Raw genomic sequence first — 25,204 nt, 5'->3', positions numbered from 1 at the left:
CTGCCTGTCTGTCCTGTTCCTCTCTATGTCTATTTATGTGCCCATCTGTCTGTCCCATGCATTCCATCTGTTTATCCTGTGCTCTGCCCCTTCTGTTCCACTGTGTGTCCCTCTGTCTGCCTGGGACCTTCCTCTCACCTTTATCTCCCTATCCTCACCCCTCCCCCACCCCCCACCACTCTCCACCTCACTCACTCTTCTCCAGCCACCCTGGCCTCTCTACCAATTCTCCAATACCCCCAGCGTGGTCCCACCTCAGGGCCTTTTCACTGCCTGTTCCCTCTCCCTTGAATACTCTTCCCTCAGGAAGCCATGTGGTTCCTCCCCCACCTCCTTCAAGTCTTTGCTCAAATAGCAACACCTTCTCAGGGATCTCCTCCCTGGCCACCCTCAGCACTTTTCCTGCTTTAATTTTCTCCTTAGCATTTAATTCCATATAGCTTTCTGTGTATGTGTATGTGTTTATGTATGTGTTTACATTTAGCTTTTGCTGCCATGTAATTGAAATGCTGTATATTCTGCTCAATTATCTCCTTTAACATCTGTCCCTACCCACTGGAATGCCAGCTGCATGTGTTCAAGGGTTTGTGCCTGGGCATATCCTGGGTTCCTAAAGCAGTGCCCAGCACCTATTAGGTGTTATCAATAGTTATTTATTAATAGTTACTGAGCAAATGGCTGGATTTTCAGAAAGCCTGACTTATTGGGGTCCATTTTAGTCCTCTGTGCTTGCTATCTCAGTGGTTAGGGTGCTCCATGTGCAGGGGATGGGAGGCCTCCTGACTGTGCCTCCTCTCTGCCCCCAGTCCAGTCTATGAGAAGTACTGCGCAGACCACTTTGCCAACGGCCGCTGCGACCAGGGCTGCAACACTGAGGAGTGTGGCTGGGACGGGCTGGACTGCGCAGGCGAGGTACCGGCCCTGCTGGCCCGCGGCATGCTAGTGCTCACGGTGCTGCTGCCGCCCGAGGAGCTGTTGCACTCCAGTGCCAACTTCCTGCAGAGGCTCAGCGCCATCCTGCGCACCTCGCTGCGCTTCCGCCTGGATGAACGCGGCCGGGCCATGGTCTTCCCTTACCACTGGCGGGGCCCTGGCTCTGAAACCCGGAACCTGCGGGAGCTGGCCCCTGAGGTGATCGGGTGAGTGGCTCCATCCTGGAGAGCCATGGGGGCTGTGCAAGTACTGAGCAGGGGACGAGAGGGGGCACCGTGGATCAAATCTGGTGTGTTTCACTTCCCTTAACATCTTGGGGACACTTCTTGGCAGTAAGTCCAGCACACCTCAACCTTGACAACACTTACATTTTTGGCAGGATCTTTCTTTGCTGTGGGGCCATCCTGTGCACTGTAGTATGTTGAGCAGCATCCTTGGCTTCTACCTACTAGATACAAGGAGCTCCCTATCCCTAAGATATGACAGATGTGAACAAGGGTCCTTTGGGGAGCAGAATTGTCCCTGGATATGGATCTACCTCCTTCTGGAGAGGCAAGGATATAGCAGAGTAGTTAAGAATATGTGTCGTTTTTATTTTTTATTTTTTAATTTAGAAATGGAAAATATAGACCTCTCCTGTCGTTGGCCTGGTCTACCAGGCCAGACAGTGCCAGGGGCTGCTGTGGCCTCTGGGTAGGGTGGGGCTCTGAGGCACAGAAGGAGGATGGGTTTTAGAGATGAGGGCTCTGGTTCTGCTGATACAGCTGGACTAGGGGAGATGGGAGAACGTGCCTGAGGTGCCAGTCCCTGGTTGGGGTGACTGAGTGGCTGGAGGACATCTCATCAAACTGAGGACACAGCGTGAAAAATAAGGTTGCTTTAGGGCTTGTAGAATCTGAGGAGTCTGGAGACCCCAGAAGGCAAACAGGAGCTGAAGACAGAGTCAAGAAAGACAAAAGGGTGAAGTCATGGGAGGGATTCCAAGAAGTGGGGACAGAAGAATGATCTGGGGTTCCTGAGACCTAAGGATTGGTTGAGGGAAATTAGCTCAGAAAAGAGTGTTACCAAGCAAGCCTGATGTGCATAGAAGCCAATGGCACCAGCTAATGAGAAAAGAAAGAGCTTTTTATGTGTGAGGTCATCCAGTCAGGAGTCAGGAGGCAAGGTTCATATCTGTTTCTCCAGTCCAGGGTGGGCGGCAAGACTTAAAGGGTTTCAGCACGAGATCTTCCTGGGCAGCAGACCCTTCGCCTCTGGAAGGGTTTTGGAGTTCAGGTTCCGGTCAGGCTGTGGTCCTTTGTTTCTGAGGGGGGGTGGGGGGAGCAGTTGAGGGTTCACAAGTGTTACTCTGAGCTGTGTATCCAAAGTTTAAACTGTGGTGCTGGGGTCTGGTTAGAAATGGGATAGGACCAGTTTAAGCTGGTTCTGTGGTTACAAGAGGAAAAGGGGCAGCTAGAGAAATCGGGGTATGGGGTATTTGGGATCCTAAAGAAAACAGGGATTTGGAGGGTTTGGGTTCCTGGAAGCAGAACCTGAGATGGGATTCAGATATATGTGCCCTACAGAAGGGGTGCTTTCAGGGGAGAGGATGAGGGAAGCAGGATGGGGTAGGGGAAAATGAGGCAGAGGTAGCCTCCGCCGGTGTCTAGCCTCGGCCCGATTCCTCTGCGTGCTCTGGAGCATGAATAGCACCTCAGTGTCAGTCTCACCTTGAGGCAGGAGGGCCAGTTTTTTATATCCCACATCAGCCAGTCATGGCTGATGGCTTTCCTAAGGGGTGTCACTTCCCAAGGGAGAGGGTTCCCACCTTGCGGAGGCCAGTTGTCCAGAGAAAGGGAGCTTCCGCCCTTAGAAGCCAGTGCTCGTGCAGTGGAGAGACAGGTGCAGCAACTGGTAAGGGAGGTGTGGGCATGTTGACCTGAAAACACTGCCCATTGGAGTCACGGCTTAGGGGACTGGTGGCCACAGCAAGATCAGTTTTGGGGGTGTGATGGGGTTGGGTGCCTGATGGGGGCAGGTGGGTCATGGCTCTGTGGTGAGTGGGCACAGCTCTTTGGAGCCTGGTGCTGGGTTGGGGGATGGGCTAAGTGCCAGGCTGGCAGTAGGTGCCCTGTTGAGCCAGGCTGTCCCTCCCCTGTGTCCCCACAGCTCAGTGGTGATGCTGGAGATTGACAACCGGCTGTGCCTGCAGCTGCCGGAGAATGACCACTGCTTCCCTGACGCCCAGAGTGCGGCTGACTACCTGGGCGCGCTCTCAGCGGTGGAGCGCCTGGACTTCCCATACCCTCTGTGGGCTGCACGGGGTGAGGCCAGCTGCCAGGCGACTTGGGTGGCGCTGGGGCTCTCACGGTGAGGTCCAGGCCATGGTTGAACTCCTTCCTTTCCTTCCTGCAGGGGAGGCACTGGAGCCGCTAGAGCCTAGTGTGCCACTGTTGCCGCTGCTGGTCGCCAGTGCCGTCTTTGTGCTGGTCATCCTTGTCCTGGTGGTCATGGTGGCCCGGCGCAAGCGGGAGCACAGCACCCTCTGGTTCCCTGAGGGCTTTGCGCTGCACAAGGACGTGGCTGCTGGCCACAAGGGCCGGCGGGAGCCTGTAGGCCAAGATGCACTGGGCATGAAGTGAGGACCCTGCCCCCTCCCTGTCCCTGGCTTTAGGGACCTTGTGAGCCCTAAAGTTCAGACTCCAGCCTGGAACCCAGTATCCATCCCCTTGACCACTGGCTCCATAATCCGTGGGGATCACCCCTGATTCTATTTCCTATGTCCTGGTTCCCTTAACTCAAATCCTACCCAGCCCCCACCCTGACCATGGCCTCTCAGATTCCACCCTGATACTCGGCATTCATTCCCCCATAACTGCTGACTCTATGACTCCGTCTGTACCTCAACCCCTCTCTGACCCCTGAGCCTCTCCTCTGTGACCCCCAATATCACCTCTGGCTCTAATCTGCCCTGACCTTTGACTTCCTCTCTGATCCCCTTTTCATCCCAACTCAATGTCCATTCCCCATGACCCTCATTCCTGGCCTTGACTCTAGGCCTCCCCTCCAGCTCCCTGACCTGTCTCTCAAGACCCCACCCTGACCTAATCCCTGAATTTACCCCTCCCCTGTGACCTTATGTCCCCTGACCCCTCTCCACAACCTCCTCATCCTGGCTACATCTCTTACCTGTCATGAGGCTAACTCCATCCTCTGTGACCCCTGATGTCATCTTCTCTAACCCCTGAGGTATGCCCATGATTCTCACCTGTCCCATGGCTCACTGCTCTGACCCCTAACCCCACTCCTGTTTCCTTCCACAGTTCTACCTTAAGGCCCTTGGCTGTCACTCATCATAACCCCTGACTACCCACCATGACCTTGACCCCATCCTGTATCCCATCATTGGACCCTGTATATCTGAGCCTACTAACCTATCCCAACTCCAGACCCTGACCTCACCTTTGAGACCTCTGCTCTGACCCCACTCCAAATCTTCCATTGTCCCCTCTGTTCTCCCTCTTACCCACTGTCCCCACAGGAACATGGCCAAGGGCGAGAGTCTGATGGGGGAGGTGGCCACAGACTGGATGGACACGGAGTGCCCAGAGGCCAAGCGACTGAAGGTTGTGCCCCCTCTTCTGACCCCAGATTTCAGGGTCTTGGGTGGGGCCCTGGTGATCAGGGGGAGAGCTCGGAGGGAGTCACCTGGATCCTTCAGCACAGGTCTGACCTGATCAGGCTCTGTGTTAGATGCCCAAAGGCTCTTACAATGCCCCGGAAGACTGGTTAGGAATATTCTGTCTTGTTTCCACAACATCACTCGTGCCTTTGACCATGAATCTGAAATATATCAAGCTCCTGCTAGGGCCTCAGTTGCTCTGCTCATGAAGGTACATCGATACATTTGTGTGTGACTATTTGGTCTCTGTACTTCATGATTGTGTTCATATCCCCAGATTAATACTGATCCTTGAAGGACACCCTTGCCCCCACATTTCTTTTACCAGTGATGTTTAGTTTCCAGAATATAAATTTTGTATTTCTTCTGTGAAGTTTAATTCTAAATATTTTATTCTTCTTGATGCTGTTGTCAGTAGAATTGCTCTTGTAATCTTGTTCTCGGTGTGTGTGTGTCCAGTGCAGACAGGTGTGTGCCAACAGTTGCAGTGTTCTGCGCCTCTTCCCTGGTCACCCACCTTGGGTTCCCAGCCCTTCCTCCTTCCAGTTTGGATTAAAATTCTAGCTTTTTTTCTAATGAGTTCTCTGAGTCCTGGCATGTCAATTTCCTGTTTCCTTATCTAGAAAACAGGTTTTTAGGGCTGTGCATGCATCTCCATGAGGGAAACCCAGACCATCCCTCTGTCTCTCCCAACTCCTTGTGAGAACCTGTGTCCTTATGTCGCCAGGTGGAGGAGCCCGGTGTGGGGGCTGAGGATGCTGTGGATTGCCGCCAGTGGACTCAACACCACCTGGTTGCTGCTGACATCCGTGGGGCACCCGCTATGGCCTTGACACCACCGCAGGGCGATGCGGATGCTGATTGCATGGATGTGAACGTGCGTGGCCCAGGTCAGGGACAGCTTCCCCTTCACCCCCTCTCTCCTACTTGTGAGAGTTTGTGTCTGGGTCTGTGTTCTGGGGAGAGCTAGGTGTGTCTGGTGTCCATCTGTGGGGCTGTTTATTAATCAGGACTCTTGGTTGTAAGTGATAATAACAACTCAGACTAGCTTAAGGAAAATTTACTGGCTCTTGTAATTGGAAGCATCTGGTACCTTTGGATCCAGGACTCACTCCCTAGGCCCCAGCCCAGGCAGCTTTCTCCTGGGGAAACCATGGCTACAGGTAGAATCAAACTCCTAAAACCTTTTCCCCTCTGCACCAGAAAAAAGTCCCAGGATGAATTCCAATTGGACAGGCTAGGGTCAAATGCCCTGAACCAATCTGTGTGACCTGGGGCCTGGAATATGCAGATTGACCAAGCCTGGGCCACATGCCTATCCCTGAGGGAGGGGCTTGGCCCTGCTCAGAGCTTGGGAATGGAGCATGGGAACCAGGTCAAATGCCCACATATGGTGCAGTGGACTGTGTTACCTGGATCCTGCTGGGTCCATCTTTGTCATAGTTCAGGTATTCTTCCCTAGCACTGCTTTGCTTCAAAAGGCCTGTATCTTTTGAAGTCCCTCAGGGATTTAAAGGCCCTGGGGGTGCTCATAACTGGTGGGTGAGGGCATTTGAAAGGCCCAGCTCCTTTGCCTCAAGCTGGATTATAACTCTAGGTACAGCTCAACCTCCAGACCCCCTCCCCCACCGCCTCCTCCCCCCAGCTTTGGGACCAGGCTGAAATAACCCCTGGGAATTTGTCTGAGGTGCATGTTTGTTTGTCTTCCTCCGTCCCTTGTCCTTTATCCCCTTCTCCCTAGGAGCCCTTCTGGGGCAAATCACATGCCCAGGAATCCTCATCCCAGGTTGGCTTCTAGGGCATCTGACATGGACATGTATGTGTGTGTGCGCAAGAGCATGCACCTGTGCTTCCATGTGTCCCACTGCCTCCTAACACAGTGCCCTCGAGAGGGTTCCTGGAAAGGGCCCGTATCCACCTCCCTGTGACATGTACCCCTTTCCTGCAGATGGCTTCACCCCGCTGATGCTGGCCTCCTTCTGTGGGGGGGCCCTGGAGCCGATGCCTGCTGAGGAGGACGAGGCAGAAGACACATCGGCCAGCATCATCTCAGACCTGATTTGTCAGGGGGCCCAGCTGGGGGCACGGACTGACCGCACGGGTGAGACGGCCCTGCACCTGGCCGCCCGCTACGCCCGCGCGGACGCAGCCAAGCGGCTGCTGGATGCTGGGGCAGACACCAACGCGCAGGACCACTCGGGCCGCACCCCCCTGCACACAGCGGTCACTGCCGATGCCCAGGGCGTCTTCCAGGTGAGAGGGGCTTGCCCCTTTGGACATCAGAGCTGGGACAGGCATCAGACTGATCTGGGTTTGAGCCCCAGTTCTGCCTTTCAGAGCTCTGTTTTTTTGTTTGTTTTCATTTGTAAAATGGGGACATGTGGGAGTACAGTTTCTCGCAAGTAGCTGTTCCCTGAATCTCATTGATTCCAGAGGATCTGGAAATTGGGGACCTCAGAGGACTTAGAGGTGCTCCTGGTCTCCCTGTTCCTGCCATGATGCCCCCTGCTGCACCCTGTCTCCCCTAGATTCTTATCCGGAACCGCTCCACAGACCTGGATGCCCGCATGGCAGATGGCTCGACAGCACTGATCCTGGCAGCCCGCCTGGCAGTGGAGGGCATGGTGGAAGAGCTCATTGCCAGCCACGCTGATGTCAACGCTGTGGACGAGCTTGGTAGGCTGGTGGGGCTTGGGGGCTGAGAGGGTGTTATGTGACCCCTGTCTTGTCAGTGTGAACTCTCACCCACATTGCGACCCAATCACTGAAGTTCCCGTACACATGACAGGGCTGCAAGGTGGACTTACACACTTGTGCATTTTTTTATGGCATCCACTAGCTTATCCGACTCATCAATGATTTAGAAAAAGGCACCCTTTCCCAAGATGCTTCATTTCCATCTACTTTGTTAGAAGTATTTACTACTGCCATCTGCTGGGAAGCTCATGTAATAAGTTTGTAAACCAGCCAAATTATATGCGGTGGGCTCTCCATCTCTGGAGATGCGTTGCTTGCACAGAGTTGTGCAGATTCACAACTTGCCCTCATGTCCAGAGGATCTCACACAGATGTAGACACACTAGATGCTCACAAACATCCTTTGGAGCAGGTGTTCTCAACCTATCATTGACATTTGGGGTCTGATCATTTTTGGTGTTGGGGGGCCATCCTGTGCATTGCAGGGTGCTAAGCAGCACACCTGGCCATAAACTATTAGATGCCAGTAGCACCCCACCTTCCAGCTGTAACAACCGAAAATGTCTCCCAACATTGCCAAATTCCCCTGGGGGGAGTCTCCCCTGGCTGAGAAATACGTCCCCAGAGGAGCACTGTCCAATAGAACTTTCTGTGGTGATGAAAATTGTTTCAGTTCGTGTTGTCCAACATGGTAACCACTGGCAACGTGTGGTGCCTACTGAGCATTTGTAATGTTGGGGTGAAGAGAGCTACATGTTTTATTTCATTTAGTGTTTTGACTTTTGTTTCACCTGCTTTTAAAAAAGAAGCTTTACTGAGATGTAATCCACATACCATACAATTCACCCAAAGTATAAAATCCAATGACATCTAACATAATCTCATAGTTGTACAAATATCATCACAATAAATTTTAGAACATTTCTACCACCTAAAAAAGAAACCCTCACCTGTTAGTTGCCCCCACGCCTCCTCCCCCCCCCCCCCATTTCTTCATCTTCCTGCTCTAGGCAACCACGACTATACTTTCTGTCTCTATGGATTTGCCTATTCTGGTATTTCATGTGAATGGAGTTGTACAATATGTCATCTTTTTGATTGACTTCTTTCACTTAGCATAATGTTTTCAAGGTTCACAAATGCTGTAGCATGTATCAGTATTACTTTTTTAAAAAGATTTTACTTATTTATTTTGAGAGAAAGGGCAAGGCAGGGAGAAAGAGAGGGAGAGAAACATGGATTGGTTGTCTCTTGCATGTCTCCAATTTGGGACGTGGCCCACAACCCAGGCATGTGCCCTGACCAGGAATCAAACCGGCAACCTTTAGATTTGCAGGGTGACACCCAACGCACTGAGCAACACCAGTCAGGGCTCATGTACAAGTTTTGTGTGGACAGATCTTTTCATTCTTCTTAGGTAGATGCCCAGGAATGGAATTGGTGGGTTACATGATAACTATGTTTAGCTTTTGAGGATCTGTCAGACTGTTTCCCAGAGTGGCTGCCTCATTATTCACTTCCACTAACAGTGTGTGAGGGTTCCAGTATCTCCACATCCTTGCCAATACTTTTTATTATCTATCTCTTTGTTTATAGTGGGTATGAATTGGGGTCTCATTGTGGATTTGATTTTTTGATTTTTATTTCCCTGATGGCTAATGATGTTGAGCATCTTCTTATGTGTTTATTGGCTATTTGCATATCTTCCTTTGTAAAATGTCTATTCAAATGCTTTGCCCATTTTTAATTGTGCTGTCTTTCTATTATTGAGTTATGAGAGTTCTTTGTATATTCTAGGTGTGTTACTTATCAGATATATGACTTATAAATATTTCTCCCAATTTGTAGGCTTTCTTTTCACTTTCTTGATGTTGTCCTTAGAAGCACAAAAGTTTTAATTTTGATGATGTCCAGTTTATCTATTTTTGTTGTTGTATTGTTGCTTGTGTTTTTGGTGTCATATCTAAGAATCTTTGTCTAATTCAAGATCATAAAGATTTACTCCTATGTTTTCTTCTAAATGTTTTAGAGTTTCAGCTCTTACATTTAGGTCTTTGATTTCATTATCAGGTATTTTTTGTATATGGTGTGGGGAAGGGAGTCCAACTTCATCCTTTTGCATGTGGGGATCTAGTTGTCCCAGCATTATTTGTTGAGAAAGCTATTCTTTCCCCATTGAATGATCTTGGCACCTATGTTATTTAATTTAAATTAATTAAATGGGCTGCCGCACTGGACAGCACAACTCTAGGAACAAACAAGTGAGGGCTACATAGTTCCTTCCACATGTGTACAGTCACATGTACAGGTTTGCATGTGCATGCAGCACCCCCCTTGGACAGAGCGTCATTTTAGGACCTGTACACATACATAGACCCAAACGCACATGCTTGGATACCCACAGCAGGTCCACTCCCCACCCCCCTCCCGCCAGGCCACGTTCTGGGCATTTCCCACTTCTCTGCCTTGGAAGGCCTGATTCTGACTCTGACCTCTCCCCACTGTCCCCAGGGAAGTCAGCCTTACACTGGGCTGCAGCTGTCAACAATGTGGAAGCCACTTTGGCCCTGCTCAAAAATGGAGCCAACAAGGACATGCAGGATAGCAAGGTGAGCCCCAGCCCTTGGTCCACCTGGGGGTCAGCCCTGGCACACACCTCCCCCTATTGGGTAGCAGAGAGTGGGGTGGGGCAGGGTAGTGAGCACGTTCAACCTGCCTGCAGACAGCTTTCAGGGGTGGGGTTTGGGCCCAAGAGGCTCTAATAGTAGATCAGAGGAGACAGTGTGTGGCAGTTGCTGTGTGACCTTGGGAAAGTTACTTAACTCCTCTGAACCTCAGTGTTCTCAACTGTGAGATGGAGAAGCAACAGTACCTATCTCATTGCCTCTTTGGAGAATCCAGTGAGGTAATGTGCTAAGTGGATCCTCAATAAAAGGGACCTGTTAGGATCGTTGTTTAAAAAGCCTTGCAAGGTGGTGTTACTCTACACATTTCGCCGATGAGAAGAATGAGGCTCAAAGGGGTACAGCAATGAATTCTGTCTTTATTTAAAATTTCCACATTTTATTTATTATGGATTTTTTTGCATTGACTTAAATTATTTTTTAAAACACTGCATTGGAATATTTATTTTGATGACTGAGGTTTTTGCGTAAGGCAACTTCTTCACTCTCCTCACCCTCTTCCTGGCTCTTGGGCATGGTACTTAGTAAGTTTAAATAAAAGAACTTGCCAGGCTCCCCCATCAGAGCTGGGAGTTGAACCCAGGTCTGTCAGGCTGGAGAGTATAAGTTCTTAGCTTGCAGGTTCCATCATGGGATGGAGGGCTTGGTGGTGTTGGCCAGGAGCTAATCTTGGCCCTCGTGACCCTGACCTCTTGTGGGCCCTGGGCTCCCCCCAGGAGGAGACACCACTGTTCCTGGCTGCCCGGGAGGGCAGCTATGAGGCCGCCAAGCTCCTGCTGGATCACTTTGCCAACCGGGAGATCACCGACCACCTGGACAGGCTGCCACGTGATGTGGCCCAGGAGAGGCTGCACCAGGACATCGTGCGCTTGCTGGACCAGCCCAGTGGGCCTCGCAGCCCCCCAGGCCCCCACGGCCTGGGGACCCTGCTCTGCCCACCAGGGGCCTTCCTCCCTGGCCTCAAGGCGGTACAGTCAGGGGGCAAGAAGAGCCGGAGGCCACCAGGGAAAGCAGGGCTGGGACCACAGGGCACCCGGGGTCGGGGCAAGAAGCTGACACTGGCCTGTCCAGGCCCCCTGACTGAGAGCTCAGTCACATTGTCACCTGTGGACTCTCTGGACTCCCCACGGCCCTTTGGCGGGCCTCCTGCGTCTCCCGGAGGCTTCCCCCTCGAGGGACCCTATGCCGGTGCCACTGCCACGGCTGTGTCCCTGGCACAGCTTGGTGGGGTAGGCCGGGCAGGTCTAGGGCGCCAGGCCCCTGGTGGCTGTGTGCTCAGCCTGGGCTTGCTGAACCCTGTGGCTGTTCCCCTCGACTGGGCTCGGCTGCCGCCACCTGCTCCACCAGGTCCCTCGTTCCTGCTGCCACTGGCACCGGGACCCCAGCTGCTGAACGCCGGGACCCCTGTGTCTCCCCAAGAGCGGCCCTCTCCATATCTGGCAGCCCTGGGACATGGTGAGGAGTATCCAGTACCCGGGGCCCATGGCAGCCCCTCCAAGGCTCGCTTCCTCCGGGTCCCCAGTGAGCATCCCTACCTGACCCCGTCTCCTGAGTCCCCTGAGCACTGGGCCAGCCCCTCGCCTCCCTCACTCTCAGACTGGTCCGACTCCACACCCAGTCCAGCCACTGCCACTGGGGCCATGGCCACAGCCGTTGGGACACTGCCTGCCCAGCCGCTCTCCCTGTCGGTCCCTGGCCCCCTAGTTCAGGCCCAGACCCAGCTGGGGCCCCAACCCGAAGTCACCCCCAAGAGGCAGGTGTTGGCTTGAAATACTCCTCGGTTCTGGGATTTTGGGGGGCTGAAGAGACACCCCGTACTGATTCTCTTGTCTCTTTCTCTCCCTCCCCTCTTTCCTTTAATCCTTTTCATTCTCTGCTCTCTCCACCAATCCTCCTTCCCTCCCCCTGCAGTGTGACTGAGACAGGTCACAAGCCTAGGGCTTCAGTCTTCCTTTATTTATAAGGGGTTCAGGCTGACCCACACTCCTGGGTCTTGTGATGAGTCTGGGACCTCCTCCTGTCTTCCCTTCTTCCTGCTCCCCAGTTCTCCCTTTCTTACCTCCTCTGATCTATCTCACCCCTCACACTCTGACATGAGTGGATATTTTTTTTTTACATTTTGTATAGAAACAAATTCATTTAAACAAACTTATTATTATTATTTTTTACAAAATATATATATGGAGACACTCCCTGCCCCTTGCAAATCCCTCCCCCACCCAGCCCAGTGCCCCTGTGGGGCTGAGTCTGTGAGCCCATTTGGCCAAGCTAGGTTCTGTGTACTGAGTACCTGACCGTGGTGTGTACCAAGTAGGCACCCTTGGGCGCACCCTCTGGGGCCAGGGATTGGTGAGATGCCAGAGCCTCCTCCCCACCCCAATCCCCTCACTTCACTACATTCCAGATGGAACTCGTTTTATAGCTTTGCTGGGGGAGGGGTCCTTCTGCCTCAGAGAGCCCACCCCCAGATTACCCCCCCCTCCCCACACACACCTTAGAGCCTGGGCCACCTCTCTTTGGGAACTGAGGGGGTGGGGTGGGAACATGAGGACCAGGGAGACGTGCGCATTTCACTTTGTCTCCTTGTACACGTGAGACTGCAGGATGGGAAGGAGCTGCCTGGTACTCCCGTGGCCCAGGCCCATGACAGAATAGAAGCATTTTTAGGCTATTTTTGTAATACGGCTTCTGATCACAGTCCCTGTGTAGCTAAATTCCCAGGCCTTGCATTGTACAGCCCCCACTCCTGTCACCACCTAATAAAGGAATAGTTAACACTCAGTGTCATTGGTCTGTGTCTAGATAGGGTGGAGAGTGGTAGTGGTGGGACTTCTGTCTCTCCAAGGCTAACTTGAGCTCCCATCTCTGTTTAAACCCATTTGGCTTGCCTGCCCACTTGTGCTTCTTCCTCTTTTGTCACGTGAATCCACTGATTGGATCTGGGTGTTCACCTGACTTAGGACGAGCCAATCAGATTCACTTGAAAAAGTTCAATGGAAATGCTAAGAAAGCTGTCAGTTGGTGGAGCTTTTAAGGCCACCAGCAGGCAGATTAGGAAATATGGGTGGTCAGTTTGGAGTGGTGGGTACTTATGCAAACAGCAGAGGAATGGAGCTAATATGCAGGAAGAATCAGATGAGTACTCAAATGATTCTAGAGTTGGAAGGAGTATCTCAGTTTCAGAAGTATCAGTTCCAGTTCATTGAGCATTCATCCCCTTGATATCACCATTATTTATTGCCTTCTAAGTGCCTGATGCTGGTTTCGTATGAAAGTCACCTCTACCTCATGCTTCCTTGGGGGCTGGAGAATATGTTGCACCCATGTAATAAACACTCTTACATTTACCACTTGGGCGGGTTTCTATGTCTTGCACCTAATTGTGTTCCAAGGCAATGTAGTGTTCCCATCGGTATCCTCCAGGAAAAGAGGATGGGATAATGTTCATTGATTCCCCTGTCACCGGGAGTGCTCTTGGTTGCATGTGACACAAAAATCAATCCAGCTGGCTTAAACAAAAAATAAAATGTATTAGTTCATGTAACTGAAAAGGACCAGCTTCAGGGGAGATTTGATCTAGTGACTCAAATGAGGACTGAATGTCTCTTCATCTCTACAGGTTTTTCTCTGGGCATCAGTGCCATCCTCAGGCTCCAGGTGGTACCCAATCTGACTTCTCTCCCACCTCACAGTTCTAGCCTTCCATCTATGTTAGCAAAATAGGGGCAAAGCTCATTGACCATATTGAACTTGACAGGGAACTAAGAAGCTTCTAGTCTTGGGGTTTATTTTGTATCGACTCCAGTTGGGTCATGTACCCATCCTCTTACTGAGGGTTTCTCAATATTGGCACTACTGACATTTGGAGCCAGATTGTTCTTTGCTAAGGGGGCTCGCTTGTGCATTGTAGGATGCTTAATGGCATCCCTGGCCCCAACACATTAGATGCCCCTTCTCCATTGTGACAACCAAAAGTGTCTCTAGGCATTGCCAACTGTCCCCTGGTGTGGGGGTGGGGTGGGGGGTTGCTTTTCAGCACCGCTGCTCTAATCAGTCACTGGCAATGGGATATGGGATGCACTGATTTCTTAAAGCAACAGTCTGTGCCCTGGACCTGGGGATGGTGTAAAGTGAGGGGCAATCAGGTTTGCAGAAGCGGGAATTCTGTGGAAGCAACATGTTCCTTCCCAGAAATTTGGGAATGAACCCCAGCTGCCACAGGCAGAAGTTGCCTGATAGCACATGCTCTATTAGCTTCTTTTCCTGCCTTTTCTCATCACTCCCCTGCTTGTATTTCCTGGGATCACCTCCAAAATAAACTCACTTGTACTCAAATCCTTGCCTCAGGGTCTGCTTCTGGGAGAACTCAAAATATGACAGGGGTTGGCACACAGTGTGAGTTTGCAAAATCACGAGACTACTCATGTCTGGTCATGAAATTTAATTTGTGAGGTCAAATTTCTCAGCTAGAACCCCTGTGTTCATTGCAGCACAATTCACATTAGCCAAAATGGAAATAACCTAACACCAGTCAATGGATGAACGGATAAAGAAGATGCATATATATCTTCTTTATGCTGGAGGTGTCTCTTTCAGGGTGACTGGGAGTTTGTCAGCAGGCTCTGAGGAGGGGAGGGGCAAAATGGTGGTGTGCAGCATGGCGTTCTCAGAAGAAGGGTTGGCAGTTTGGAATGGCTGTGTTATGCGTCACTTCCTTCCTGTTTATTGAATAAAATGGATGTGTGTCGGTTTGAATGGAGCAATGACTGGATTTGGAACCGCAGGTTACCAAGGATCAGATCACAAGAGTCTTAAGTGTGAAGATGGGGAATTTTAAACTTTACTCTGAGAACTATGGGGAGCCATGGAGGGTTCCGGAGCAGAGAGGGAGCACAGCCAGAGCTCTGATTCTGGTGGCCAGTGCAGAGGACAGACTTGAAGAAGGTGGGGATTACTGCAAGACTTTGCAACAGGTAAGGGCGTTGTGGCTTGAGTTAGGATGGGGCTGGGGGATGGGGAAATTGAGGAGGAAGAGTAGAGAAGATTTGGAAACTAATTAATTCTGGGGAGAGCAAGGGAGAGGGATGAAGGAGCTGGGTCACTCTGAGAAGGTAAGCGCGGCAACATTTGTGTAACATCAAGTGATCCGCTTCTTCCTTCCCCCCTTGAGGGAATGGCTGGGGATGCATTTTCCTTGGGGTAGCAGTCTTGCCCAGCATGCGGTGGGCATTGATGGGCCTGGAGAGCACTGATGGAGTGAGGAGAACATTTGTGACAGCCCCCACAAAAAGAAATCATAATTAGGCTTTTCCTACTTTTGCCATGAGAGCCTGAGGGCCGGGGAAGTAGACCCCAGGGTCTCCAGTTTCCAGGAGGGAAAAAGCCCGCAGGGTGTCACCAGCCTGAGCCCTGGGGGGCTTGTTAGTGGCTGGGGGGGCCCCTGGGACAGCAGCTCTAGGGACCCCCTGTATAAAAGGACCCAGGTCTTCAGCCCCTCCCCTCTCAGGCAGGGAGCAGTGAGCGATGCAGGCAGGCAACCACTGTGGCCATGGTGAGTGTGAATTCCGGGTCTTTGCTGGGCTGGGGAAGCCATCCAAGCCACTCTCAGCTCATGTGTGGTCTGAGCACACAGGGTACCAAGTCCACACATGTGCCCTGTAAACAGCAGGCACACATGTGCACACACGTACCCTGGAGCTTCATAGGTGTGAACACACACACACTCATGTAAAGTCATTCAGCAGCGAGGGCTTAAAGGTGGAGGGGAAGGGACTTCTGCTTTCGAGGGGGTGGGAGTGAGCAGGGCTTCCTGATGAGAAGAAAGAGGAAAAGAAGAGTCTCCAGACGCTAACCTCATGCATTCCTCGTCCCTCACCCTCACCGTGGGGCCTGCCCCTGAGCTCAGCACCCACTGGTGCCTAACTCCCCCACCAGGCAAGCGGCTGGCCTGGGGATCTCTCCATAGGTGCAACTTTCCTAGGGTCCAGGTAGTGCTGTAACCTGACTTCCTTTTGTCCAGGCATGCTCACCTATCACAGTTTGGACACCTTGAGGCAAACTCCAAGTCACAACTTCCCAGTGTTGCAGGGGTAAATGTCAGCGCCATCCAGGAAGTCCTTCATTTTCCTTCTCTCTGGGGTGGGTGCAGGGGGCTGGCACCAGTGGACCGGGTGTGCATCTGCCCCTGGCATTTCTTGGACTGAAGAGTTAGTTCCCTCTGACCCCTGGCTGGCTGGATCCCGCCCCACCCTCCTGATGCAGCTGTGCCAGCTCCCACACCCTGCTCTTTCTCTCACATCCACATCTTAACTTGTCAGAAAATTCACTGGGTTCCACCTGCACGATCTGTCTATAATTGGCCATCTCTCAGCACTTCCATGGTCCCCACCCCAGTCCAGCTCCCATCCTCCCCACCCCTGTTCCCTGAATTCTGTTCTCCCACAGCAGCCAGAGGGCCCCTGGGAACACCCGAATTACGTTATATCCTTCCTCTGCTCAGGGTCCTCCATGGCTCCCACTTCATTTGGTATAGAAGCCAAAGTCCTCACTGTGCCCAGCAAGACCCTGTGAAACATGTTCTAGTCACCTTCCACCCTTGCCTTCCTGCCTCTCACTCTTTTCATCCCTTTCTTTCTCCTTGCTGTTCTTGTTCCAGGCACAGTTCAGCCTCAGGGCCTTTGCACCAGCTATTGCCTCTACCTAGGACACTCTCCCCCTTAATATTCCCTTGGCTAATTTGCTAATTTCTTTCCAGTATGAATTTAGGTCCTTTGTCCATCTGGAGAAGCCACCTTGGCCCATCCCCAGCCCGAGAGATGAGATCTGAAAATGAGGGAGGGAAAACAAGAAATTCCAGAGTGACTGAACATTAAACCTTAACAAACGCTTTCCTGACCATCCTATGTAAAATACAACCCTCCTCGGACCCCCTCAATTACCTTTATATACTCCGTTTATCTTTCTCTGTAGCCCATATTTTCCAATATACAGTCCATTTAGTGATCATGTTTATTGCTTATTGCTCTCTAGAACATTCTGCTCCTCCAAGGCTAGGGTCTTTGCCCATTTAGTTAGTTCCTTGCTGTGTCCTCAGTGCCCAGAGCAGCACCCAGGGCAGCAGCCAGCACAGAGCATACCCTTAGCGAGTATGTGTAGAATGAAAGGTGAGCCTGCAAACCAGCAGCCCCTTAAAGCACAGCCTCCAGAGGCAGACTCCTGGCTTTGGATCCTGGCAGCACAATGTTGAGAACATGAGCAATATGATCCCGTCTATGCTTTGCTTCCCCAGCAGTGCAGAGCGGAGGAGAACAGTCCTGTCTCTCCTGATGAACTATTATCTGTGAGCTCACAGAAGCAATCTCCACTGGACCAGAGGATACTTTTATTGATTTTACAGAGAGAAAAGGGGGGTAGGGTGGAGATCGATGTGAGACAGAGAGAGAGAGAGTGAGAGATGTGAGAACAAAATATAGATCAGTTGCATGTGCCCTGATTGGGGATCGAACCTGCAACCTTTGATGCATGGGGATGACACTCCAACCAGCTGGGCCACCTGGCCAGGGCAATCTCCACTTTCAGGTATGAGGCTCACAGGGGCAAAACCAGCGGCCTGGGGGCACACTGTCCCTGGTAAGTGAGGACACTAACACTCAAATCTAGAGCTCAGTCTTTTTGTCCTTGCAGGTCACAGAAGGGCTGTTCTGAGCAGAGAATTTTTGCCCTTTGTCATGGAATTTTTGTCAGGGAGTCCCTGGAGGCATGCAGGTAGAAGCTAGATAATTGTGGTAGAACAGACTCCTGCACTGAGTGCATCTTTAAGATGCCCCAGAAGGTCTGACTTATTCCTGCAGGCCATTTCCAGGTCCTTATGAAGATACGTTTCTCAATGTGAGGAGTTAGGACATATTTCATTTAACTTTGTTGATTTTAAATACTCAGTCATATGGTATATGGGCCTTCATTTGAATTCCACAAGTTTTGGGAGGATGCCTGACTGTTCATTTTCTTCTTCTTTTTTAAAAAACTGAAGTATAATTGATGTATAACAAGTTAGTTTCAGGTGTACAACATAAGATTCGGTATGTGTATATATCTGAAAATGATCACCCCAATAAATGTAGTTCACATCTGTCACCACACAGAGTTACAACATTTTTTCTTGTGATGAGAACTTTTAAGACTCTCTTGGCAACTTTGAAATAAACAACACAGTATTGTTAACTATAGTCACCATGCTGTACGTTACACCCCCAGGACTTATTTAGAACTGGAAGTTTTCATTTTCTTCTTAATGATTTGTAAGCATTACTAAACAATTTTTTAGGACCACAACCTTTTCTAGTTTGTGGTTTGCATGTAAGTTTGTTTCGATTTAACCATGTTTCATGATACTCAGAAATTATATATATATATATATATATATATATATATATATATATATATATTTAATATATTTTCATACCGACTGATTTTTAGAGAGGAAGGGGGGAAGAGAGATTGAGGGAGAAAAAAACATCAATTTTTGTTTTACCTATTCATGCATTAACACTGTTTCATGATATTCAGAAATTATAATTTTTGATAGTCATATCCAAATACTTTTTTCTCTGTGAAGTCTTCTAGGCAATTGAGTTTCTATTATTCTTTTTCCATAAGGGCTTTGAAGTGCTCTCTGCTATTATTTCATTTGCAGTAAATGGGTCCCCTTCAGATGCAAGATCTGGGCATGTTTGCCCAGTATGCTGTTTCTTAGATCTGGATTTCCTGAGCAGAGTATGAGTTCTTGTTTCTGGACTTTTATTTTGTTTTAGTTCCTGAAGCTTTCAAGTCAGGCTTCCCTTTAAAAAATTTTTTTAAAGTGTATTTTATTGATTATATTGTTACAATAGTTCCAACTTTTTCCCCTTTGTTCCCCTCCACCCAGCACCCCCTCCCCCCTTTTTAAATTTTTTTATTGTTATTTTTATAGTATGAATCCTTCAGAGGACCTCATCGGAGTTTTCCTAAGCTTAATATTCTTTTAGTTTTATTTGTGCTAGATCAGCGGTTGGCAAACTGCACTCTGTGAGGGCCAAATCTGCCTCCTGCCTGTTTTTGTAAATGCAGTTTTATTGAAACACAGCCATGATACTCATTTATATGTGTCTGTGGCTGCTTTTTCAGGGACATGGCAGACCTGAGCAGTTAAGACTGAGCTCACACGGAAGAAGTGTGCACCCCTGTGCTGATCAGCATGCTGCCTGCTCACTGGTTTTCCTTTCTTCATGAAAAAAATAGGCATCCCTCCCTCACTGCCCATTTGCTTTTGTTAAGTTCTTTGATGGTCCTAACTTTTCTTTTATTTTTTTCCCCACATTCAATTAAAAAAATAAAAATCCTCACCTGTGGATATGTTATTGATTTTTTTGGAGAGAAGAAGGTGGTAGGGGAGAGACATTGATTGGCTGGCTCCTGCATGTGCCCCCACTGGGATCGAACCCACAGCCTAAGTATGTGTCCTGACTGGGAAGCAAAACCCCGATTTTTTGATGTATGGATGACACTCCAACTAGCTGAGCTGCCTGGCCAAAGCTTGACTTGCCTTATCTTTCTTTAAGAAAAAAAAATATTTATATATTGTTTTTCTATTACAGTTGTCCCATTTTTCCCGCATTGCTACCCCCTACCCTGCCCACTCGACTTCCCACATTCAATTCCCATTCTGTTATCCATGTCCATTGACTTGTCTTATCTTTATAACCAGGATATCTCTGGACCAAGTGTTAGGGGAACTCAAGAGTTTAGTTTTATCCCTGGCTGGTGTGGCTTAGTGAATTGAGCATCAGCCTGCCAAGCTAGGGGGCTGCTGAGGGGTTGTTGGTTTGACTCCAGGCCAGGGCACATGCCTGGTTTTTGGGCCAGGTCCCCAGTTGGGGGGCTACAGGAGGCAACCAGTCGATGTTTCTCCCTCTCTTTCTCCCTCCCTTCCCCTCTCTAAAAATAAAATAAATAAAATCTTTAAAAAAAGAGTTAAAGATTTTAGCTGTGGTTATAGTTGACTGGCTTAAGTGATTAATGCACGTGGGAAAGCTGTTGTTCCAGGAACTGGAATACAAGACCTAAGGGACTTGAGGTTGACAAGCAATTCAACCTTTGTGCCTCAGGGGGTCTGAGCCATTGTGTTCCAGAGAGGGATTCTGGAAGGCAGATAAAGAATTGTTGATCAGCAGATAAAGAAATACTAGGGAAATTGCACCTGGGCTGCAACTCTTATCTAATTAACCTTTTCCCCAAACCCCTTACCTACCCTTTTCTTCTCCTTATAAGGTCAGCTTGAAATCAGATGTTAAGACGGCTTTTAGGGTACATAACCCGCTGTCTTTGCTGGCATCTGAATAAAGTGTCCATAAAGATTCAATCCTTGTCTCTACTTATGGTAGTGATAAACAGCATAAATGCTGACTTTTCCAGTTTCATAAGCATTTTTTTTCTTGTATTGATTCTAGAGAGAGGGGAAGAGATGGAGAAAGAGGGAAAGAAACATCAATCAGTTGCCTCTTGCACATGCCCTGACTGGGATTCGAACCGGCAACTTTTCAGTATGCAGGACAACGTCCAAATGAGCCACACTGGCCAGCGTGTCTGTCGACCAAACACATTTTTGTTGTTTTTCTCCTATATCTTTAGAACTAAAATATAAAATTTACTTTTCTAGAATCAAACTTTCAGCAAACTTCTAAAACAATTAAACGATCATAATCAGTTTCTCTGGCTCCCTTGCCAGATAAGTATTTTCAGGGGCAGAGCCATTTACGTACCCATTTTTTTCTCTTCCTGTAAGGCTCACTGCCTTGCAGATTACCCCAAGTGCCACTAGATGGAAGACGAGTCAGGACTCTTCTTCCTACCAACTCCACCTTCTCCGTGTCTCTGTGTTGGTGTATTTCAGGATCTTGAAACTGAACTATGTTTCTCTCTAAACCAATGAACTCTTGATAAGCAGGGAAAGATTGCATTAAGGTCATTTCCTTTAAAGCAGTCCTGTGTTTCAAATGAGTGCAAAATACTCTCAAAAACATTCCAAGATAGATTTTTTTTTCTGAGATAGAGGGATCAATTATAACTATTCAGGATTTCTACTGAAGTCTCATCATCTGAATTAAAATGGTCAACCGTTTTAGAGTTATTTTCCATTTAATGAATACAGATGTGTCCATCAGGCACAGTGCCTAGGGCCCGCAGTACTATTAAGGGGCTCATGAAGTTGTTGAAATTTCTTTTTAAGATCAGAAGAAATAAATAAAGTTTAGGGTTGAAGATTGTTTTCATCTTTATACCACTGCAGCCCTAAAGTATACAAAATTTAAGTTCTGATAACATTTAAATAAATTTTGGTAAAGACAATGTTAGAAGTTTTGCCTTTCTTGGGTTCTTGGACTGTAGCAGACGCTGTAAATTCTTGGCCCACAGCCACTTGGCTTTTATTATTTCCTTGAATCCCCTGCACACACGGCAAGTTGGAGGTGCTGGGAGAGTAATGTCTCCTGGTAGAAACTCTCAAGCAACGACAAATGAGGGGTTGATGGATAAACACCCCAGGGATTAAATTGTAGTTGCCCACCATGGTAATTTCCTTGATAACATGGCTTTTATTGTCTGTCTCCTTTCCCCACTCCCCTGCCTAAGTTTTGCGGAGGTGACATCCCAGATAAAGTATTTGTTCTTGAATTCTTTCCTCAGGATATGTTTCTAGGGACTCATATTAAAGCACTAATATTCTTACCATCTCTCCTTACCCCAAATATAGTATCTATTCCTTATAGGTTCCTGTGGCTTTCTTTTCTTTTTTAAAAATTGAAATGTATTTGACATATAACATTGTGTAAGTTTAAGGTATACAACATGTTACTTCGATACATTTATTTGTTGTGATATAGTTGCCATTGTAGCAATAATTAGCACCTTTGTCCTGTCACAGAATTATCTTTGTGTGTGTGTGTGTGTGTGATGGGAATAATCAAGATCTAGTCTCTTAGCATGTCTGATAATTATAACACAGTCTTGTCGTCTATAGTCACTTTACTGTGCGTTAGACCTCTAGGACTTACTTATCTACTGGCTCCAAGTTTGTGCCCTTAAACATCTCTCCTCTTTCTCCACCCTCTAGTCCCTGACAACCACTGTTTTACTCTGTTTTTATGAGTGTAACTTTCAGATTCCACATATGAGGGAGACCATAAGGTATTTGTATTTTTCTGTCTGACTTATTTCACTTAGAATAATGCCCCTGAGGTCCATCCATGCTGTCGAAAATGGTAGGATTTCAATCTTTCTCATGGCTGAATAAATATTCCACTCTATATATCCTGACACCTCCATTATCCACTCAACTGTTGATAGGCACTTAGGTTGTTTCTATAGCTATGATTTTCTCATTGTTGAAGAGACACTTGCTAGCTGCGTGATATTAGGAAAACAAGTGAGATCATTTCTGAGTCTCTCTTTTCTTCTTTGTAAAACAAGGATGATTCTCTTACCCTGCCAGTGCCAGCTGCGTAGAAGACCCTTAGTCATTTGTTCTGTTGTATTTATACTGTCCTTTCTTCTCAGACTCCTGAAAAACAGTGGGAAAATGCCACCTGGCTGGTGACAGAGTTTGTTCTGGTGGGTTTCTCCGACCTCCCAGACCTGAGGACCACCCTCTTCACGCTGTTCTTCCTGATGTACCTGGTCACCCTCAGTGGCAATGTCACTATCGTCACCATTATCCATGTGGATCAGACCCTTCACACGCCCATGTACCGCTTCCTGGCGGTGCTGTCCCTCTCCGAAACTTGCTATACGCTGGTCACCATCCCTAACATGCTGGCTCACCTGCTCACGGAGAGCCAGGCCATCTCCATTGCCGGCTGTCGGACACAGATGTTCTTCTTCCTGGGTCTGGGTTGCAGCCACTGCTTCCTCCTGACCCTGATGGGTTACGACCGCTACGTAGCCATCTGCCATCCACTGCGTTACCTGGTGATCATGAGACATACAGTCTGTCTCTGCCTGGGAGCCCTGGTTTTCTGCGGGGGGCTCTCGGTGGCCTTGATCGAGACCACCATGATCTTCTCCTCGCCCTTCTGCCGCAGCGACCGTGTGGAGCACTTCTTCTGCGACATCGCCCCAGTCCTGAAGCTCAGCTGCACGGAGGGTGCAGGCAAAGCTCTGGCTATCTTCTTCCTCAGCATCCTCGTGGTGCTGGTCTCCTTCCTCCTCATCCTCCTCTCCTACGCCCTCATCGGGGCTGCAGTCCTGAGGATCCGCTCGCCAGCTGGCCGGCGCAGGGCCTTCTCCACCTGCGCAGCCCACCTCACCGTGGTCATTGTGCATTTTGGCTGCGCATCCATCATCTACCTGCGGCCGGGGTCTGCAGGAAACCCTAAGCAGGACCGCCTGGTGGCGGTCTTCTACACGGTGGTGACGCCACTGCTGAACCCTGTGGTGTACACTCTGCGCAACAAGGAGGTGAGGGTGGCTCTGAGGAGGACCCTGGCACGCAGCTCTGGGGCTTCCAAATAACCACTTGCTCTGCAATCCTGCTCCAGCCTTCTCATGGTGGTATCGTCCGCCTGACATTCGGCTTCCTCACCTGGAAAACAGGGACCACTCCCAGAAACTTAAATGAAATACCCTATTTCGTGAGACAATTAACAAACAGTTCCTGGGACCTAGCATAAATTCCATAAAGGCTGCCTTTTCTTTCATCTTGATTACCTCGACTCTGGGAGTCGGGGGAAGAATGCGATACAGTCTGCAGTGCGGAACGGTGACCAGTGGAGGGCGCCAGTGACCCTGCCCAACCTGGACAGGCGGTGGAAGTCAGTGATTTAGTTAGCAGTGAGCAGGCACTGATACTGGGTCCAGCATCCCTTTATTTTGTCACATTCGGAAGTTCTCCCACTTTTTTAAAGGGGGGGTTGCTGTTTGTCACCAATCCAAGGCTACCTTTATTTTTCCTGCAGGACTGTGCATTCGACTGCCATTGTTTTCATGATTATCATCTATCTCTCTTCCCTTTGGATCCTTTATTTTTGTTGCTATGATGGGAGAAAAAGAAAGAGAGGAACTTCTAAAATTTTTTCGTGATAAAATATATGTAACAAAATTTGTTTAGTATACCATTCAGTGGCATTAATTACATTCACAATCTTGTACAATCATCACTATGGTCTATGTCCCAACCTTTTTCCCATCTTAAACTGAAACTCTGTGTCTCCCCATTTCCCCCTCCTCCCAGTCTCTGGTATCCTCTAATCTACTTTCTGTTACTATGAATCTGCCATTCTAGCTATTTCATATAAGTGAAAGAATTTAATATATGTCCTTTTATGTCTGGCTTATTTTCACTTAGCATAAAATGTTCTGAAGGTTTATCCAAGTTGTAACATGTATCAGAACCTCATTCTTTATGATGGCTGAATAATATTCCATTGCATGGACATACATTTTGTATATTCATTTACCTGTTAGGAAACTTGGGTTATTTCCACCTATTAGCTACTGTGAATAGTGCTGTTATGAATGTTCATATACAAGTATCTGTTTAAGTTCCTGTTTCCAATGGCTTTGGGTATGTGCCTAGCAGTGGAATTATTGGCTCATTAGGTAATTATTTGTTTAACTTTTTGAGGATTCACCAAACTTTGCCATAGGGCTGTATGTTCCCACCAGCAGTGTATAAGGGCTGCAATTTTTTCAAATTGTTGCCAACACTTGTTATATTTCATTTAAAAAATTATAGCCATCCTAGTAGTTGCCAAAAGGTATCTCTTTGTGGTTTAATAGTTCACTTTTGTTTTATTAAACCCTGGTGATGGATTGAAATCAACCAAAGTAACTTCTCTGACCCCAATGAAATGACATAAGAAGTCAGTAACAGAAGGAAAACTGGATACACCACATGTATGTGGTAATTAAACAATACATTCTTCAAAAAAATGTTTTTTTAAATTTTTATTTAGTTTTTTTAGAGAAAGGGAAATGGAGGAAGAGGAAGGGGGAGAGAAACATCAATTAATGCCTCTCCCATGCCCCCAACTGGGGACCTGGCCTGCAACCCAGGCATGTGTTCCCACTGGGAATTGAACCAGGGACCCTTCAGTTCACAGTCTAGTGCTCAATCCACTAAGCCACACCAACCAGCCAGAGCTAAAATTAAAAAAAAAAAAAAAAAGTATATGTTTATTGATTCTAGAGAGAGAGAAGG

At 48.6% G+C, this 25,204-nt stretch overlaps 2 protein-coding genes across 2 annotated transcripts in view; both read left to right on the top strand.

Annotated features, from left to right (window-relative positions):
- NOTCH3 (notch receptor 3) overlaps nucleotides 1-12,260 on the top strand; it is a 30,673-nt gene extending 18,413 nt beyond the window's left edge. Inside the window, exons 25-33 of the mRNA XM_090289808.1 lie at nucleotides 807-1,139; nucleotides 3,082-3,236; nucleotides 3,328-3,550; nucleotides 4,454-4,538; nucleotides 5,322-5,484; nucleotides 6,543-6,847; nucleotides 7,123-7,270; nucleotides 9,803-9,900; nucleotides 10,692-12,260. Of these exons, the coding sequence (XP_090145934.1) occupies nucleotides 807-1,139; nucleotides 3,082-3,236; nucleotides 3,328-3,550; nucleotides 4,454-4,538; nucleotides 5,322-5,484; nucleotides 6,543-6,847; nucleotides 7,123-7,270; nucleotides 9,803-9,900; nucleotides 10,692-11,744 (2,563 nt within the window). The 3' untranslated portion in view covers nucleotides 11,745-12,260. The remainder of the gene's footprint in view (nucleotides 1-806; nucleotides 1,140-3,081; nucleotides 3,237-3,327; nucleotides 3,551-4,453; nucleotides 4,539-5,321; nucleotides 5,485-6,542; nucleotides 6,848-7,122; nucleotides 7,271-9,802; nucleotides 9,901-10,691) is intronic.
- Nucleotides 12,261-22,674: 10,414 nt separating this feature from the next.
- LOC150000018 (olfactory receptor 10T2-like) lies at nucleotides 22,675-23,517 on the top strand. The gene has a single exon (XM_090289478.1). The coding sequence runs from the start codon at nucleotides 22,675-22,677 to the stop codon at nucleotides 23,515-23,517; it is 843 nt and encodes a 280-aa protein (XP_090145604.1).
- Nucleotides 23,518-25,204: the final 1,687 nt, after the last annotated feature.

Source organism: Furipterus horrens, unplaced genomic scaffold, assembly GCF_987537825.1.
Source record: "Furipterus horrens unplaced genomic scaffold, mFurHor1.1.pri manual_scaffold_10, whole genome shotgun sequence".
NCBI lineage: Eukaryota > Metazoa > Chordata > Mammalia > Chiroptera > Furipteridae > Furipterus > Furipterus horrens.
Note: the sequence above shows the minus strand (reverse complement) of the source record. Positions and strands in the feature narration are given on the sequence as shown.